At 47.0% G+C, this 18,381-nt stretch overlaps 1 protein-coding gene across 1 annotated transcript in view; it reads left to right on the plus strand.

Annotated features, from left to right (window-relative positions):
* Stab2 (stabilin 2) overlaps positions 1-18,381 on the plus strand; it is a 153,409-nt gene that overhangs the window by 97,453 nt on the left and 37,575 nt on the right. Inside the window, exons 40-45 of the mRNA XM_076855421.2 lie at positions 2,622-2,667; positions 3,525-3,601; positions 4,687-4,812; positions 7,388-7,461; positions 9,165-9,236; positions 17,302-17,421. Of these exons, the coding sequence (XP_076711536.2) occupies positions 2,622-2,667; positions 3,525-3,601; positions 4,687-4,812; positions 7,388-7,461; positions 9,165-9,236; positions 17,302-17,421 (515 nt within the window). The remainder of the gene's footprint in view (positions 1-2,621; positions 2,668-3,524; positions 3,602-4,686; positions 4,813-7,387; positions 7,462-9,164; positions 9,237-17,301; positions 17,422-18,381) is intronic.

An 18,381-nucleotide genomic window follows, 5' to 3' on the forward strand; every position in this document is an offset into this window, starting at 1 on the left:
TGAGACAGGAATCGATCCGTTGGAGCAATCTCCAGAGAGAACTCTAACGCAGCTTTCTCTGGGTCATCTTTTATTGCGATTTTTCTCATCATTATGGATTCAGAATATATCATTGATTTTACAATTTCAAAACTTTGCCAAGACGTGAAATTTCCTTAACCATCATTAGGGGTATAGAAAAATGTAACATCAATTTACATTTTTCCAGGATGTGACCTATAGTTATCAATTATTAAGGGTACAGAATCATTAATAAAATGCATTACTAATTTACATTTTTCAGATTTTCCCAAGATGTACTATTTTTCCCAAGATATGCTATTTTCTTATTGACTAATGCCAAACTACTTAACCAGACTCTAAGGCTCCTAACCTATCATCAACCTTCAAGTTTAAAGTATACCTGCACCTTATTTCTAATCTAAAATTCCCATCTAAAGAAGTCCCCTTAAATCTTATACTTAAAATACCCTAAAGTTTATAAACCATACTTCTTAAAGCATATCAGAAACCCATACAACTAAAAACTTAAGAATTCTAGACCCAAGAATCTAAATAAAATATGTTTCTAAAATTATTCTAAAAATGTCTTATAAAGCTACTTTAATTAATTCCTACATTTATTCTCATAAAACTGGCTAAGCTGCTTTCTCAAAGAGTTTCTTGGTTTCTTAGTCAAGGTGCGTGAGTTGTTATAACTTTGTGATCTCTCTCAGTAAAAAGCAAGTTCTAAACATAAGTCCACTTACCGCCAACATTAACTATGCTCATCATAAGTCCCTATGTGAAGTAAAAGAGGGTTTATAGAAAAGAGGAGAATATATCTTCATATGTCCTAACTTTCCTAAGTGTATAACATAACTTTCCTTAATCAAAAATAAAACTATGTATGGTGGGCTTTGTACAATAGCATAATGATTAGGCTTTCTAAGAAGCTGGAAATATGGGCTTGGGTTCTTAGTTGATATACTCAATGTGGTGCCTAAAATTCTCGTGACCTTTTGGAGAATGATTGCTGTCCGTTATCAGTTTTCTCCTCAATGTACTGAGATAGAGGAGCAGCCTTCTACTTTGTCCTGACAATGCTGAAGGGTAGTAGAACAGCCTTCAAGGCATGAACTAACTACCTGTTAGTCCCAGCCACCTGAGATTTAATTTGGTTTGGCATTTAACGTACTCATGCCTCCTGTCAGGAACATGAGCATGAAAATGAAAAGTCCCAATTACATAAAAAAGGGTCTCATGGTTTTGGTTTCCCAGCAACCAGCGCGGCTTTGCCAGCACTCATCCTCACTGTGAGCTTGTCAAGACAGTGGGAGGGGGAGCGCCTTCACCACATGGGGGCAGAGGATTGCTGGGTGGAGAAGCTACTGAGGCGGGCAAAGCTAGATCACCAAAGACCAAAGATAGAAAATCCAAATCCTTCTCCAAAGGGCACACCGTGGAGTCACTGCCAATTAATCAAAGACTTAGATAGAGCCCGTTCCAGAGAGGACTAAAAGACAATTGGGATTTCAGTAGGTAGAGAACGGAAAGAAAGGAGTTTTTAAGTTTCAGGAAACACACAAACTGGGCGTGGTTGCGCACATCTATAATCCCAGCAGCTCAGGAGGCTGAGACAGGAGGATCATGAGTTCAAAGCCAGCCTCAGCAACATCGAGGTGCTAAGCAACTCAGTGAGACCCTGTCTCTAAATAAAATACAAAATAGGGCTGGGGATGTGGCTCAGTGGTCGAGTGCCCCTATGTTCAATCCCTGGTACCCCCCCCAAAAAAAGAAAAAGAAAACACACAAAAAGCACACACTTCCATTGCACCCATTTGAGTGTATAAATATTCCCTCTAACATAAAGCAGATCACCTTTAGAACCAGGTCCATGTTTCAGGACCTGCATGATAAGGCTAAGGCTAATGAGACTTTTACTCCAAAAGCTCAGCATGAGCTACTCAGCATGAGCATCCTGCATGAGGGGTACTCTTTTCTCCTCTCTAATGATTTCTTTCAGGATTCTTCCCTGCCAGGGAATATCAATTATTCTAATAGCTGGACTATCTGGACATCTAAGGGCAATAACCCTCACTGTGTCCATGAAATTTAGCAATTAATGCAAGTGATGATTGAGTGCCTGCTGTGTCTCAGACCCTGGGCTATTTCTACACACGCAAATATCAAATTAGTTGTTTGTCCAGTTTGCTTGTTTGTATCAGTGCATCACAAAATGATGGAAAAACTAGAAAGAATAGCATGAGAAGTAGATATACAAGTAGAAAATCAAAACCCAGGGTGGGGAGGGGGATGCACATCAACACCTAGGTTGATGCTCCATGAGTCTGTAGTTACACTCAAGGGAGGATCCTGCATTTGACTCATCCCTGTAACCTCCCTGCCTAGCACAGAGGCCAGCAACAGGAGATACTCCATGAGTGTATGTGGCCTTCATATATGGCTCTGAGCTCCCTGGCAGCCAAATGTAAAAGAGGACTTACATGGTCACATGGATTCCCATAGTTAACACAATGCATACCAGCTACTTCTGAGGAACCGCCTCTTTTCCTAGCACCAGCTACTAAAAGAAAATTCTCATGTGAAGGCTAACACAGCAACTGGGCTTTCTTTTTCAGCGATCACAGTAGACAACTGCAATCGGATGTGCCACACCAGTGCCAAGTAGGTACCCTCTGGCCTTCTTTGGGGATAATGCAAAGGGGATTCTTTCCCAGTAGCTTGCACCCCAGGCTCAGTCCTCAAGGAATTAGTTTCCTGACAGCATTTCTGAGGACTTAGGATAAATTTAACTATGAAACTGAAAAGGTCTTTAACGAGGCCACCATCAACCTGCCGGATCCGGCCCTTTCAACAAGCTGTCCTCTAACTCACTCGGTACCTTGACACCAATGCCAGTTGTTGTCCCTGGTCAAGCCACCAGGACTCTTCCACAGATGCAAGGCAGAGTAAGGCTGCCTCAGTAGGCCTGCCTCCTGATTTACAGTCAAGCCTGCTGGCCTCCTCACTCCAATGGGGCTCACACTTTCCTCTTCCAGAGAGTTTAGTGAGGACATTAAGAGCCCAGCAGCTGGAGTTAGACCTGATCTCATAGTCAGCCTCTGTCACTGTCACTGTTGCATGACCTCCCGTCAACTGCTTATTCTAAATTTCAGTTTCTTTATCTGAAAATGGAAGTAATAGTAATTCCCTCTTGCTGGGGTTATGGGATAATGCGTAGATGACACAAGATAAGACTTGAAGCTCAGCTGCTTGCATGTCGGTCACTTTCAGAAGATCAGTAGCCACTCTCTTTATTCCTGGGCTGACATCTATGTAGGTATTGGACATCTGCCTGATTCATGGCTGCAGTCTTAGCTGTTTGTGATGGAGACACACCAGCAATGGAGTTTCCTCCCACCCCTAGACTGACCTCCAAGGGCCTCCTGCAGGCAGGGGCTGGGATGTGGGGACAACGGGGTAATGTGAGTCATGTGGAGGAGATTGAGTATCTTCCTACCATCTACTGTTCCTCCACACAGCTGCCTTCTCAACCCGGATGGTACAGCCTCGTGCAAATGCGCAGCAGGATTCCAAGGCAACGGGACGGTCTGCATGGGTGAGTGAAGAGGGGTTTGCCGGGGACCAGATAGGCTCCTCCGGCCTCTTGAGAGTCTGCATTGCTGAGCATTAATGGGCCCCAGCAGCTAGTGCCAGCCATGGGTGGTGAATTACATGTCACTGGCAGCTGGTTGTACCAGCGATGGGAAACCCACTGTTCTTGGATGGGCTTGCAGGAATGGGCAGCAGTTGTTCCACGCTCAGAGCAGAGGTGCACTGCCTTGAGGGCAAGTGCAGCTTTGGAAACCATGGCTTTAATTGGCCAAGGGCATGGTTGGGTCATCAGGACCCTAAAATGGGCCAGAATGGGCACTAGGCTCTGATTCCCCTTCCTACGAGCCCTGTGGTCTTGGATGGGTCCTTTAACTGCTGTGAGCCCTGTTAACACGTTCATAAAATCAACTTAAAACTACCTTCTGTGCAGAGTGCTGTTGACGCTAAGTGGCCTCTCTGCACGTGGGGGAATAATGCAGCTGTTGACACCCCAGTCTCTCCTTAGACTCCCTGGGTTTGAATCTAAATTACCTTGGGAAAGTTGCCTGTTCTTTATCCAATTATTTTCTCTCCAAATTGTGGATAATGAGAGGCTTCCGCTTGGGTTGTTCAATGTAACCAGATTCATATCTCCAAAGTGCTAAGAAAGGTGAGCTATTATTCTTATGGTGGCCTGAGCACACATTTAGCACTAGAAAAACAGCAATGCTAAAATGTCACTTTGCTCTTGAGCACCACGTCCTGGCAGCCTGGGGTCCATATTCTGGCAGAGCTGAACAATGTCCATCCAACAACTGCCTCCTGATCCCCTTACCCCCAGGAATTTTCCCAGGATGCCAGGTGCCATGCCCCTGGTCGCCAGATGTTTCCTGCAGCAGGACATGTAGCCCCTGTTAGCAAAAGAGCTGGACAGGGCGAATAGCCGGAGTGTTTTTCTTGCCCTCTGTTCTGGGGAATTCGCCATATTTAATCCCATGCCTGCTGGAGTCATTTCAAAGTCTCTTCTGTTTCTTCGTTGACTTAAGTAAAAGGCATCAGTACATCTTCTGCCCTCTCCCTCCTCTTCTGTGTTATCTCCCTCCTCCACAGCCATCAACGCCTGTGAGACCAGCAACGGAGGATGTTCTGCCAACGCCATCTGCAAAAGAACCACCCCCGGAAGCCGGGTGTGCATGTGCAAGGAGGGCTATACAGGCGACGGCATCGTGTGCCTCGGTAGGTGACAGCCTCGGCCATCCGGTGGAAGTGGTGTGAGAGTCAGAGCCCTACTAAGTGAGGCTGATGTGTGGGGAGCAGTGATGTGATTCGGGGTGTCTGATTGCCTCGTGGTTGTGGTGCACTTGTGTTGGGATCCCCTGTGCAAAAGTACAGTTGCCTGTGGCCCAGTTGCTATGGTGACACCAGGTGTATGGGGACACTTCGGGTTAACGCTCAGAGTTATCAGTTTCAGATCTTGAAATGCAGAGCTGACTCCCAGGGATAGAGAATTCTGAGCATAGTGACAGAACCACAATGTCTTGTCCAGCCTGCCTGCCTTGCAGAAACTTAACCACAATTAACATTTTGATGATAAAACTGATAGAAAAAACATGCGGAGCCCACATGGCGCTGTTCTCAGAGTTCAGTTTCCCACCTGATCTCACTTTTCTCTCTAAATATTTGTGTGTTTTTCTTAATGCCCCATCGCCCCTCGCCGGTTTCTGAATTGATGGCCGGTCGTGACACTGATACGTGGCCTTGTACTCTGCAGACACACAGCTGCTAGGGTCCCTGTTCAGTTTGCCTTAGGGGAAAGCGGGAGGGTGGGAAATGCTGCGGTCACAGGGGTTTGGAGGCCTGCGATGTCCAGACACCAACGGTTTCCAATTAAAAATAAGGGAGGTGCCTGAACTTCCATTCATATATATATATATTTATATATATATATATATATATATATATATATATATATATATATATATATGTATATATATATATATTCATATATGTGTGTATATATATATATTCATATATGTGTGTATATATATATATATATACACATACATACATACATACACATACATACATACAAGTAGCATTTTCTTACTGAATAATTATTTCGAAGGCTTATAGGCTTGAAGGCAAAATTCTAGAAATAACTTCTCTCAGGCTAGAAAGTAGCTCTGTGGGAAAGCACCTACCTGTCATGCAGGAGGCCCTGGATTTGATCCCCAATACTGAAAACAGAAAGCATAGCCATTACCTGGGCTCAGTGGAGCACGTTTGTAATCCCAGCAGCTCAGGAGGCAAGGGCAGGAGAATCACGTGTTCAAAGCCAGTCTCAGCAAAAAGCGGGGCACTAAGCAACTCAGTGAGACCCTGTCTCTAAATAAAATAAAATAAAAAATAGGACTGGAGATGTGGTTCAGTGGTTAAGTGCCCTTGAGTTCAATCCCTGGTACCAAAATAAGTAAAAAATCAAAATAAAATCTTTTTTTAAAAAGGACAGATACCTTCTACTTTTATATTACTCAACTTTGCTATGTACATTTTTACTGTGTAACAAAAATAATGTCTCATGTTATACAGTGTGTTCTATGCGTAGAATAACTTTCCCCCAAAATATACATACTGCTACACACAGTTCTGCTGTGAAGGTATACCGTAGTGATTTGTCTGAATTTTCACTTTTTAGTTGGGGAAAAAAAAATCTCATGAAGAAGCGGTGCAAAAATAATACAAATAAGACCCACCTGCTCTTTATCTATGTTTACCCATTAATATTTTACCCCATTTGCTTTATCATTTGTTCTCTTTCTAGATATACACATTTTTTAATCATTAGAGAATGATCTGCATTATCATATCCCATTTATCCCTAATAATTATGTATTTCCTAAGGATATTGCAGTCTCCTCTATAAGAGCAGTTATCAACCTCACTAAGCTTATTACTGATATTTTTTCTTTTTTATTGGTATTTAATACTTTTATCTAGTTAGATTCATATTCTAATTGACAAAATTAGAATGATTATTTAATACAAAAGTATTATATACCAATAATTCTGTCTAGTTACATTCATATTCTAATTTTGTCAATTGTCCCAAAAAAGTGCTTTTTGACATTTTTTCCCACAGTTCAGGATCCAGCCTGAGGTTAGTTCTTGCATTTAGTTGTCACCTCTCTTTAGTCCCCCGGAATCTGGGATAGTTCCTCAGCCTTGGTTTGTCTCTTATGACATTGACATTTAGGAAGAACATCGTCCACCACCCTTTTTTTCTTTGACATCTTGTCCTTGCTTGGTGTTTGAGATTAGGTTTGCTTATTACAGGCCCAAATGTCACTGTGTAGTTATTCCTTCCCCTTTGCTATCAATAAGCAATCAGTGGAGAAGAGATTCTTTAGCACCAAGAAAAACCTTGCTCCTCATCAAATGTCTTCTTAAGTTCAGCCTCCGCTGGATTCTTCTCTGAACCAATCTATGTTGTGAAGGTTGCAAGGTCAGACTCCAGGATTCTATGGTTTCAAGTTCTAGGCTGCAAATGCTCACGTTCCCTCCACAGAGAGACAGCCTGCAGGCTGTGCTTCTGCTGGAATTAGCCCTTCCCAGGGAAGCTGATTTTAAGAAACCATATCTGGTACCCTCCCCGCTGGGTGACTGCTGCCTCTGAATTGTCAGAAGCTGAGTCACACTGTGACACTACCACTCTTGATCAGTCAGCCATCCTGGCATCCAGCAAGTTGCTCGGGGTGCCTTCCCTGGCAAGCAAGGCTCATGCTCACGACACGTGTTGGCTTTTGTTTTAAAGAAATCAACCCATGTTTGGAGAACAACGGTGACTGTGACAAGAACGCCGAGTGCACGCAGACGGGACCCAACCAGGTGAGCGCACTCCCTTCGCTTTCCTGTTAGGAAAACTGGGTCTTAGAAGCAGGAAAAAAAGAGGCTGAGAACAGACCTCTGCTGAGCTAATGGCAAAAATAGCCTAGGTGAAATGGTAACGGGACAAGAGGCCATTCTTCAGAAGTGAGAAATGTGGGGAACCAAGGGGGCAAGGAGAAAGGGCTTCCCTCGCAGGAAGAAGTGGACATCTGTAAGCATCACATGATCCAGAAGGATCTAGAAGGTTCCCCCATGTGCTGCCCTTCCTTCCAGCTTTCAGATCCTCAGAATCCCACACCTTTTTCTTTGGCTCAAGGCTCTGATACGCATGTCCCACAGCAAAAGGGCACACTCCTCCCTCCACCTCTCCCGTGGTCAGCACCCCTCTGGGGAGCAGAGTTGGGAAGGTGGGGGAAATACAAGGACCCATCAAGGATGAGGATGGGGGTCGGGGTGTGAGAGACACTGGGGGGAGCTGAGGCCCATGCTCTGCCTCCCTCAGTCTCAGTCCCCTGGGGAACACTCACATGGCCAGGAGGAAAGGTCACACATCTGAAATCAGATGACAAAGTAGAGTCCCTAATGCACATCCTGCAGATCTTGCTGAGCCATTCAGGGACCTGAGGACTAGGTTTCTCTTTGGGTAAAACAAGCAAATGCCTAAAGTGTTCAAAAATAAGAAAAATATATATACTCAAAGAATGTGTGTATGTGTGTGTGTACACACCAAGGGAAAAAAATCAGAACGGTCAGCATTGGGCGTTTTATACACAGTTAGGGGTCAGTAGAGTTTTTATTTTAAACCATTCGTGGGGTGGGGCAACCTATCAGCTTTTTGGTGCTTATGGCCTGTAGAGTAAGTGGCCCTGCCGACCCAGAAGGCAGGGAAGGGAAGGGACAGCTGAGGGGCGTCTGGGTAAAGGTTCAGGTGGGTTGAATCCCCTCGTGAAGAAAGAAGAGGAGGAATGTTGACAACCCACCCTGGCTGTCCCCACTGATAAGTTCAAGTTCTAACAGAAATCAGCCCAGGAATCTGCCACCATCCTAGGAGGCCGGTGTGTGAATTAGAAAAGCTGCCCCTTGGGAGGCCACACTGGAAGTTCACAGCCCGTGAAGGAAAGAGGGGTGGGTCGTAGCCCTGTGCCCAGGCACTGCTAAGAAGAGCACCTGTGACTTGGAGGCCCTGTGCCCAACGATCTGTAGAGAGTGCCCCTCCCTCAACTTGAAGCCTGCCCAACTTCCCTGGCCAACCCATGAGTTTGATTGATAACCCTCACATGGCACCTGGGTGGGCTGCAAAGCCCTCTTCTTAGCACCTCCTGGCACGGGGACCTTTGAACTCAGCAGGGGCGGAGGTGACCGAGCAGTGGGTATAATGGGAGTAGAGTGTAGCCTCTCTTCCTTTCAAAGTGAACCTTCTACCATGCAGAGAGAAGAGGTGAGGACCTGAAGGCAGGGGACCAAGTAGGGTAAGAAAGTTTTTAAAAAGTCAGGCCCTGCATGAGATCCAATATCCAAGTGAAGCTTGTGAATGTGCTGAAATAGAAGAGGAGAATCATCACTATAGAACGGATATCACTGGTAACCGGTGCAGGCTCCTCTAACATTGCCATTATGGGATGGAACTCGAGTCTGAGAGCCAGCACACACTGCCAGGACAGACCTTATCTAAAATGACCGCCTTTGCCTCTGCCCCTGGACAGGCTGCCTGTAACTGTTTGCCAAAGTACACTGGGGATGGCAAGACCTGCACGCTCATCAACATCTGCTTAACCGTGAGTATGCTCCCCCACACACACCGCCTGGGACAGAACCTCGGAGCCTGAGGCACCTCCTGCCCACCTGCTAGGGGATGCAGAGGGGACCTCCCATGGAGGGCCTCAGGGCTGCTTCTGGCCTTAAACTCATTTCTCTCTCATGTCCCATTGTCACATTGGGGAGAGAGAAGAGAAGGGACAGTCTGCCGGCCTGTCCCCCTTGGACCCAGGATCCCAAGGGGACCCAGGTGTACGTAGCTAGTGAGGAATTTGCCTAAATGTGGGCCCCAGAGCCAGCTGGATTATCAGTCTCCCAAAAAGCAGGCCATAGCAGGGTCCATCTGCTTTCTACTGCTCTGACATAATTCCTGAGGAAAACAGCTTCGTGGAGGACAGACTTGTTTTGGCTCTCAGTGTCAGAGATGCCAGTCGTTGGTCCCCTTGCTGTGGACTTGTGACAAGAAAGAACGTCATGGAGGGCAACATGTGGGGGAGCATAACTGCCCAGTTTATAGCAGAAGAGGGAAAGAGAGAGAGAGAGAGGGAGGGGCCGGGACAAGATATGCCCTTCCTGGGCACCCCCCAGTGACCACCTCCTCCAACTAGCCCTGCCTCCTACAGCGTCCACGCCTCCCAGTAGCCCATTCGATCATGACTTTATCAGTGGATTAACCCACTAATGAAATCAGAACCTTCACGATCCGGTCACCTCCCTAAGCCCTGCCACTGATCACAGTTGTACTGGGAACCAAGACTTTAATGCTTGAGGCTTTGGGGGACATTCCAGATCAAAGTCATGACAGGCACCCAGAGCCAGTTCTGGCTAAATAAGCCCTCGTGGGCGGGTGGACCAACAAGCTTTCACTCCCAGACTGAACTCGAGTCCCTGATCCGTCGTGATGATGGGGCAACTGAGGGCTGGTGTCAGTCACCTGGGGGGGTTGGGTTGTTTAACTCTCTACTTCCCTAATGGGGAGGAGGAGGAGAGCTCAGTTGAAAACTAACGTTGCAGAGTGCTGGAATGTTCTGTTCTTCAAAGGGCCAAATGTGGAGACGGTAAAAAGTTCAGCAGTTGCCAGGGGCCAGGAGGGAGGTAAAGGGGTGGTGCACAGAGGATTCGAGGGCAGTGACGGTGCTGTGCGTGCTGCAGTAAGGGTGGACTCATGGCGTGACACACTGTCAAGACTCCCAGGACACACCCCAAAGTGAACTGTAGTGTAAACCCGGACCTTAGCACCAGGGTCATCAGTTCTATCATCAGTTCTATCAAATGTGCCATTCCAGCACATGATGCTAATAACGTGGGAAAGAGAGAGTGGAGGGGCTTCCAGGGAGCTCGGTCCTTTCTGCTTGATTTTTCTGCAAACCTAAAACTACTCTTGAAAAGAATCTACTGGTTTAAAAAAAAAAGAAAAAAAAAACTCAGAGAAGCTAGTGGTCAGTTCTCCCATCTCCTGCAACATGTGTGTGCACGTGTGCAGTTTCTGCTATTCCAATATTCCAGGTTGTTTTTTTTTATTTTTTCCCAGCTTACACTATCTGCTGTCATAACAGGAATGTATGTGCCCAGCATAGTACAGTTTCTTAAACAGGACATTATTTATCTCAGATATATATTTTTTTCCTTCATCCATAGAAATCTGAAGAAATCTCAGGACCCAGGAGCATGAGTTTCATGACCTCTTTATAAACAGGTCAACCACATTTTCTCAGCTCAGCTACAGTCATTGAGCCAAGTCTACCCACTAGCTTATTCCCCATACTGTCAGTTCTTGTTAAGGAAATTCCTCTCCCAAGCATGGTTTTCACCTCTGAGATGAGGCTCGAGACCCACCTCCTCCAGGAAGCCTTCCTGGATCAACCCCATAGCTCTGTTCTGGTCCCCTTGCATTGAGCAGAGTTGGTAATGGCTGGAGGCACCTCTTCCCCCAGCTCCATGCACACACCATCCATTCTTCCCATTCTTCCCACTAAGGCACACAGGGAGGCAGCCATCGGCATCTCAAGGGCTGCCACATGACAGAAGCATCGATCTCGTTCTCTGTAAGCCCAAGGAGAAGCACCAGGGTCGAGGAGATGTGGGAAGAAAACAAATTTCTCTTAGTTCAAGACAAAACATTAGAACTCTGCAGACACAAAGTGTTGTTTCGAGAAGTAATGAGCTTATCATAACTCAAAGTATTGAACCCCAGGAATAAAGCGACAGGTGGGTACCTAACTGGACAACCATGGAGACCCCTCCCAACCCTGACTGTGCGACTCGAGGCTTTGGGCTGGCTTGCTGCTTAGGGCCTGTTCCCTAGGAAGGTTGGGGGTGTCCCTGGGTCCCTTTCAGTGCATCAGCAGCAGACTGTTGACAGGCTTTCCCTCACTGTCCTCCTGGCCATCCTGAAGGGAGCAGACTCCCTGGAGCACGTCTTCCCATTCTCTTACCTATCATTTAAAATACTTACCATCATTTAAAATAATTACCATCATTTAAAACTTGGAGAAATGTAGATAAAAATTCATAAAAACTTGCATTTTGACCAGCCCCACATTGTGCAAACCCAGCGGGAGCTCACTCAGCAAGTCTGAACCCGGACAAGCTCGCTACTGCTCAGAGCTTAACTATCCCAGCCTCACACTTCCACGGGGATAAGATGTCCCGTAAACCTGGTGTCCTAGTGTGCCACATCTGGGGCCCTGGGTCTGGTCAGAGAGGTCTCTAAGGTCCCACCTCAACTTGACTTTCCTGGGGTGGCCAAAGGTCAGGCACTGTGCTGGGGTTCCCATGCATTCTCCCATTTAATTCCAGTTACAACTGGATAAAAGAATTATTATCGTTCCCAACTTACCAAGGCAGAGACTCCATCTGACGATTATTTTCCTAGGGCTGCTGTTAACAATTACCACAAAGGGAGAACAGAAATTTACTTTCTCAAATTTCAAAATCCACTATCAGGGTGTTGGCCAGGATGGTTCCTTTTGGGGTCTCCAGGGGAGCATCCTTCCTGCCAGCTTCTGGTGGCTCCAGGCACCCCTGGCTATGGCCGCACCCCTCCAGTCTCTGCCTCTGTCTTCACTTGGCCCTCCCCTCTGTGTCTCCTCTCCTTTCATAAGGACACTTGTGGCTTTAAGGTCGTCCTGTTAATCGAAGATGACCTCATCTCAAAATCCTTAATCACATCTATAGAGACTCTTTTCTAAATAAGGTCACATTTACAGGTACTGGGGCTCAGGACTTGGATATATCTTTTGGGGAACCACAATTCAACCCCCTACAGACTGGCGGGAATGAAAGTCCTCGCCCAGGATCTCAGGGAACCCAGGTCTAACGGGAACCCTGTATTCCTCTTTATTTTCCACTTTTTTTTTTTTTTTTTTTGGTGCATTATGACTGTACACAATGGTGGGGTTTGTTGTTACATATTCATATACACAACAGAACAATGTGATCCGGCCCATATCATTCCCCAGTATTTTCACTTTCCCTTCCCACCTCCCTCCCTCAGGTCCCCTGTTTTTACTATCTCCCTTCCCACCTCCCTCCCTCAGGTCCCCTGTTTTTACTATCTCCCTTCAATTTTCATGAGACACCCTCCCACACACCTTTCTTTTCCTTTTTCCTCTCTACTTCCTCATATAAGAGGAAACATAACCCTTGACCTTCTGAGTCTGGTTCATTTTACTTAATGTAATGTCCTCAAGTTCCATCCATTTTCCTGACAATGTCTGGCCATTCTGGACAAATGGTTAGTTCTTTGAAGACAGTGACTGTATGTAGTTCTAGGAACCAGTGGGAAATCTTGCAGGATTACACACATCTAGGTCAGTGGGGACTCCAGTGAGTACCGTTCTAGGCACTGGGAATTCATCAGTGACTTATAGCAAAGTCCTTCTCCTTAAGGAACTCACATTTAGGAGGAAGAAATCAATAGTAAGTGTGTAACTAAATGTATTTCTTTTAAAACATAGTTTTAGGTAGTGACAACTTCCACAAGGGAGGGAGATCTTAGTCTGTTTGCGCTACTGTAACAAAATACCATAAACTGGGCAGCTTATAAATAACAGAAATTTGTTGCTTACAGTTCTGGAGGCTGGTAGGTCCAAGATCAAGGCCCTGACAGACTCTGTGTCTGGTGAGAACCTGCTTCCTTGTTGCCAGATGGTGTCTTTTGTCTGTCCACTTTTGGTGGAGGGGATGACTGCGTTTCCTTGGGGTTCTTTTATCCATTCACAGGGACTTTGCATTCACGACCTAATTATCTCCAAAAGGCCTCTCCTAACATCACCACCTTAGACATTAGGATTTCAACATAGGAATTTGGGAAGGATGCCAACATTCAGACCCCAGCAGGAGACAAAGCAGGTGGTGGGATGGAGCCTGTGGGATAGGAGGGGGCAGGGCTCCTTAGCTAGGTGGTCAGATGGGGCCTTTCTGCAGAGGTGACTAGCTCCTGAGTGTTGAGAAAGAGCAGCCACATGGAGACCTTGGGAGGAATTTACAAGCAGAAGGAGCAGCAGGCCAAAGGTGCTGGGGTGAGACAGCCCTTGTCATGTCCTGGGTGCTGAGGAGAAGGCCAGCGTGACTGGAGATGGGGAACAAAAGGAAGTGAAAAGAGGGACTGGATCGCTTTGGACCATGTAGGCCACGGCAGGAAGCTCTAACTATGGTTTAGTCTTTGGGGGATCCTGCAGGCTGAGCCAGTGTCTGATTGGCCTTCCTGAGCGCATTCTGGCTGCTGGGCTGAGTGAACCACAGGGTTCAAGAACAGAGGCCAGAAGACCACTTAGGAGGCTGGTGGAGCAGAGCAGGAAACATGGACTTGTAGCAGGAGGGACAACGGAAGTCACTGGACATAGGTAACCTGGGGAAAAGGAGTTAAGGATGCTGTCTAGGTGTTTTGCTGAGACGTGTTCGTTCCACTTACAGAGGCAGGGATGGCTTAGAGAGGACAGCACTTGGATTTAGATATCACCTGGTCTGTTTTGTTTGTTGAGTTGAGTTGCTTTGTCTCCCAGGCTAAGATGCCCTTAACCTGGGCATGTAACTCTGGAGGCATGGAGAGAGGTCAGGACGGACATATAAATTGGGGATCACAGACACAGAGATGGCACTTAAGCCCTGGGCACTTCTTGGCTGGAGAATTAGAGAAGTCAGAAGGCAGAGAGAGGGGCCTGAATATTGAGCCTTTTGGAAAAGGAAGAGGAGCCTGAAGAGAAAACCCCAGGGAACAGCCTGTGACATAGAAGGACAACCTCCTATAATGTCAATGGAGACTCAGAGAAGAGAGAGTTTCAAGAAGGGAGAAGGATTATGTCCTGGGTACTGAGAGAGAAGGCCAGGGCATGAGATGTCAAGTGCGTTGAGAACCAACCACTGCCTTTGCCAAGATGTCAATCACCGGAGACCCAGAGCAGGGATGGAGAAGTGTGGGACAGAGGGACCAGGAGTCTGGGAAGGAGGTTGGCAGGAAACTGGGAACAAGGAAAGTGGAAATAGAAGCCGCATTGGCAAGAATCTTGTGTAATAAGTGGGTATCAAATCAGTGGGGTGGTTAATGGAAAAGGATGGGGAGGAAAGGGATGGCTGTTTATTTTTTACCATTTTGCTCTGGAAATTGTCAAACCTACATGAAATTAAAGCGGCTAATATAACGAATCCCCGGTACCTGACATTCAGTGACAAGACTCATTAAATCACTGTCAGTCTCTTTTGTCTAGACCCTCAGCTGCCACCACCCACTGGGTTCTAAAAAAAAAAAAAAAAAAAAAAGGAAGTTTGGGTTTGTTGAAGAGGAATAATATTAAGGCATGTTTTTGAGCTGGTGAGTATGATCCCCTGGAAGAGGAATCTCCTAGGGAGGGGAAGAAGCAGGTAATCCCAGAAGGACACCTCACAGCTCACAGCTGGGAGAGGGAGGTCGGGAGGGAGCCGGGCAGTGATGCTGCATTAGTTGGCCGCCTAGCTGCCTAGCTAGCCAGTGAGTCAGTGCGTCCACGAACTGTCCAGGCACTCAGTTAATTGGTAGCTGGTTGCTAGTGAGTTGATTAAAAGAGGAGGATGCAGTCTGGGAGTTGGGGCCCACGCAGATGGTGGGCTCAGGGCTGGAGAAGGAGGTGGTTCTTGTCCACCTGTCCGTCTTCTCTGTAGGTCTGAGTCCAGCTCATCATCTGAGAGTGAACGGAGCAGTGAGGGGTGAAGTGGCGTCTCCAGAGAGAGGGAAGTTAAATGTACTGGAAAAGCATAGATGTTGGGTGCACGGAGCTGGAAAGGGGAGCCCAGACAATGCCACGGGCGACTCTCAGGCAGGGCCCCGCCAGCCAGACTGCGCAGAACCAGAGCAGAGTCAGGCCCAGATGGCCCATGGGTTGGCCAAGCCACTGTGACAGAGGAAGAGAGGAGTGATGAAGGGACCACGTGTTCCTCCTTGCCAGCTGGGCTGGGGGCCAAGTGACCCAAGGGGCAGGTGGGAAGTAGGAAGAAGAAAACTCAAAGGAGGGAGGCCCTGTGGGTCAGAGGAGGCGTCAGAGGAGGTGATGGTAAAGTCAGTACCAGCGCAGGATGCAGAGGAGGTGATGGTAAAGTCAGTACCGCGCAGGATACAGGGGGGAGGCCCTGTGGGTCAGAGGAGGCGTCAGAGGAGGTGATGGTAAAGTCAGTACCGCGCAGGATACAGGGGGGAGGCCCTGTGGGTCAGAGGAGGCGTCAGAGGAAGTGATGGTAACGTCAGTACCATGCGCAGGATGCAGAGGAGGTGATGGTAAAGTCAGTACCAGCACAGGATGCAGAGGAGGTGATGGTAAAGTCAGTACCGCGCAGGATACAGGGGGGAGGCCCTGTGGGTCAGAGGAGGCATCAGAGGAGGTGATGGTAAAGTCAGTACCGCGCAGGATACAGGGGGGAGGCCCTGTGGGTCAGAGGAGGCGTCAGAGGAAGTGATGGTAACGTCAGTACCATGCGCAGGATGCAGAGGAGGTGATGGTAAAGTCAGTACCAGCACAGGATGCAGAGGAGGTGATGGTAAAGTCAGTACCGCGCAGGATACAGGGGGGAGGCCCTGTGGGTCAGAGGAGGCATCAGAGGAGGTGATGGTAAAGTCAGTACCATGCGCAGGGCCGCATGGTGAGAACCAACCTGGAGTTGACTGAGATCTGGAGTTGACAGGAGTGTGGGACGAGAGAGGGCTCACCTGGTGGTCTTGAGTGTGCTGGGCATTGGGTCAGTTGAAGTCCAGCATATTTAGCTGGGAGATGGTTGAATACCCTGGGGGTCAGCTTCTTAAACAGTGTGCTGGGCTGAGTCAGCTTGGGGCAAGTTCTGGGCTGGTCTCTCCTTCCTGGGCCAGAGTGTTGTACTCCACAAATACTTCTGGAAAGAGTGTGGGTGGGAAGGAGGATTTTACAGCACTCTGCTGACTTCCTTCCCTGCTCGTCTTCGCCGGGTTTTTCTCCCTGGGCTTTGCAATTTCCTTCTCCACTTGAAGAGGTCGCTCCCGGTGCAGAGCCCTGGCTGGTGTTCCCATGGATGTGGGCTTCACTGTGCCTCTGTTTGAGCTCCTGTCTCGACTTCCACAGCTCATGGGCTCCTGGGGGGCAGGGGCAATGTGCTCTATTTTGTATTGGCTGCCTTCTGTGTGTTGGCTGTCACCTTTTCTATGATCAAATCAGAGTGTAGCCTAAAGATAGGAATTGTCAACAAGATTGATGTCTTTCCTACTAATCCCCAGGGGCTGAGAAATTTCCAATTTGGCAACTTTGGGTTTCTCTTCAGAGGGCTGCAGATCTGCTCAAATGGACCTGCTATCTTGGGATACGAGGCCAAGTGAATAAGATGGCCTTGACTTCCAGAAAGAAATGGAAAGCAAGTTCAGGAAAAGACAAATAATGCCAAATCATCTAAGTTAAAGAATAAGACAAAAAAAATGTGGGGTGTGTGTGTGTGTATGTTGGGGATACAACCCAGGGCCTCACACATGCAAAGCAAACCCCCTATGCTGAGCTACACCCCGGTCCTCAAAAAATAAATTTCAACACACAATTACTTGGCAAAGTTGGCAAACTACTGACCCTATTCCCCACACCTCGGTAACTCCAACAGAATAATGGCGGCTGTAGTCCCTTTGCCATCTGCAATCACACTGCAAAAGATGAAAGGACGTGTACCTGCAAGGAGAACTACACTGGGGATGGATTTACCTGCCGTGGTAACATCTACCAGGTAACACAAGACATGTCTCCACGAAGTAAACTCTACTTCCCTAGGTGTGCTGAGAACCCAGGCTGCACAGGGAGGTGCAAGAGTTTTGTAAAATGGAAAGCTCTATAAAAATGTGACAGGAGCCCAGCACGGTGGCACATGCCTGTAATCCCAGTGGCTTGGGAGGCTGGGCAGCAGGATTTCAAGTTTAAAGCCAGCCTCAGCAACAGCGAGGCTAAGCAACTCAGTACAAAATAGGATGTGACTCAATGCTTGAGTGCCCCTGAATTCAGTCCCAAGTACCAAAAGAAAAAAATGTGACAGCATATTTTTTATACAACTCGGCAATGAAAAAAGTTGAGCCTACCTCCAATTCACTTGACCTGGGAAAGAGTGAGGTGCTGGTTAAGATTGGCCATTACAAAGTTGGGGTGACTAAGGAGGTGGGAACCATTGACAGGTTTCTGGAGCCAAAAACCTGGGTCTGAATTCACATCTGCAGGGTAGCAACATTGCAACTCTGAGCATAGTATATCACCTTTGTGTATCAAAGGTAAAAGGAAATAATGATGTAATAATAATACAGCCCTTTCCAGTTGCTATAAGAATTAAATACAATAATGTGCACACAGGACACAGCATAGTAATTCAAAAGGATTAACATGACATGGATCGCTCTGTGTGTTTCTTTGTGCGTCCCCAACCATGCACCTGTACCAGACCTAGAGAATGAGACAGGACCATACATGCTGGCTTCTACCTAGCTGATCAAACATTCATGCTAATTGAGAAGCCAAATCTGTCATAAATGTTTAACTGATGTTTTTAAATATTTCAACTATATTTGAAACATTTTTGTAAATATCTGAGTATTATTTTAAAATTTTTCTCAAAGTTCAATTGCTTTTGGAAATGGCTGAATCTTTCTTTGACAAATCAGACATTGATTTCAGAAAGATTTGGGGACACACAGTGTGTCCA

The sequence above is a fragment of the Callospermophilus lateralis genome, chromosome 4 (genome assembly GCF_048772815.1).
Source record: "Callospermophilus lateralis isolate mCalLat2 chromosome 4, mCalLat2.hap1, whole genome shotgun sequence".
Classification (NCBI taxonomy): domain Eukaryota; kingdom Metazoa; phylum Chordata; class Mammalia; order Rodentia; family Sciuridae; genus Callospermophilus; species Callospermophilus lateralis.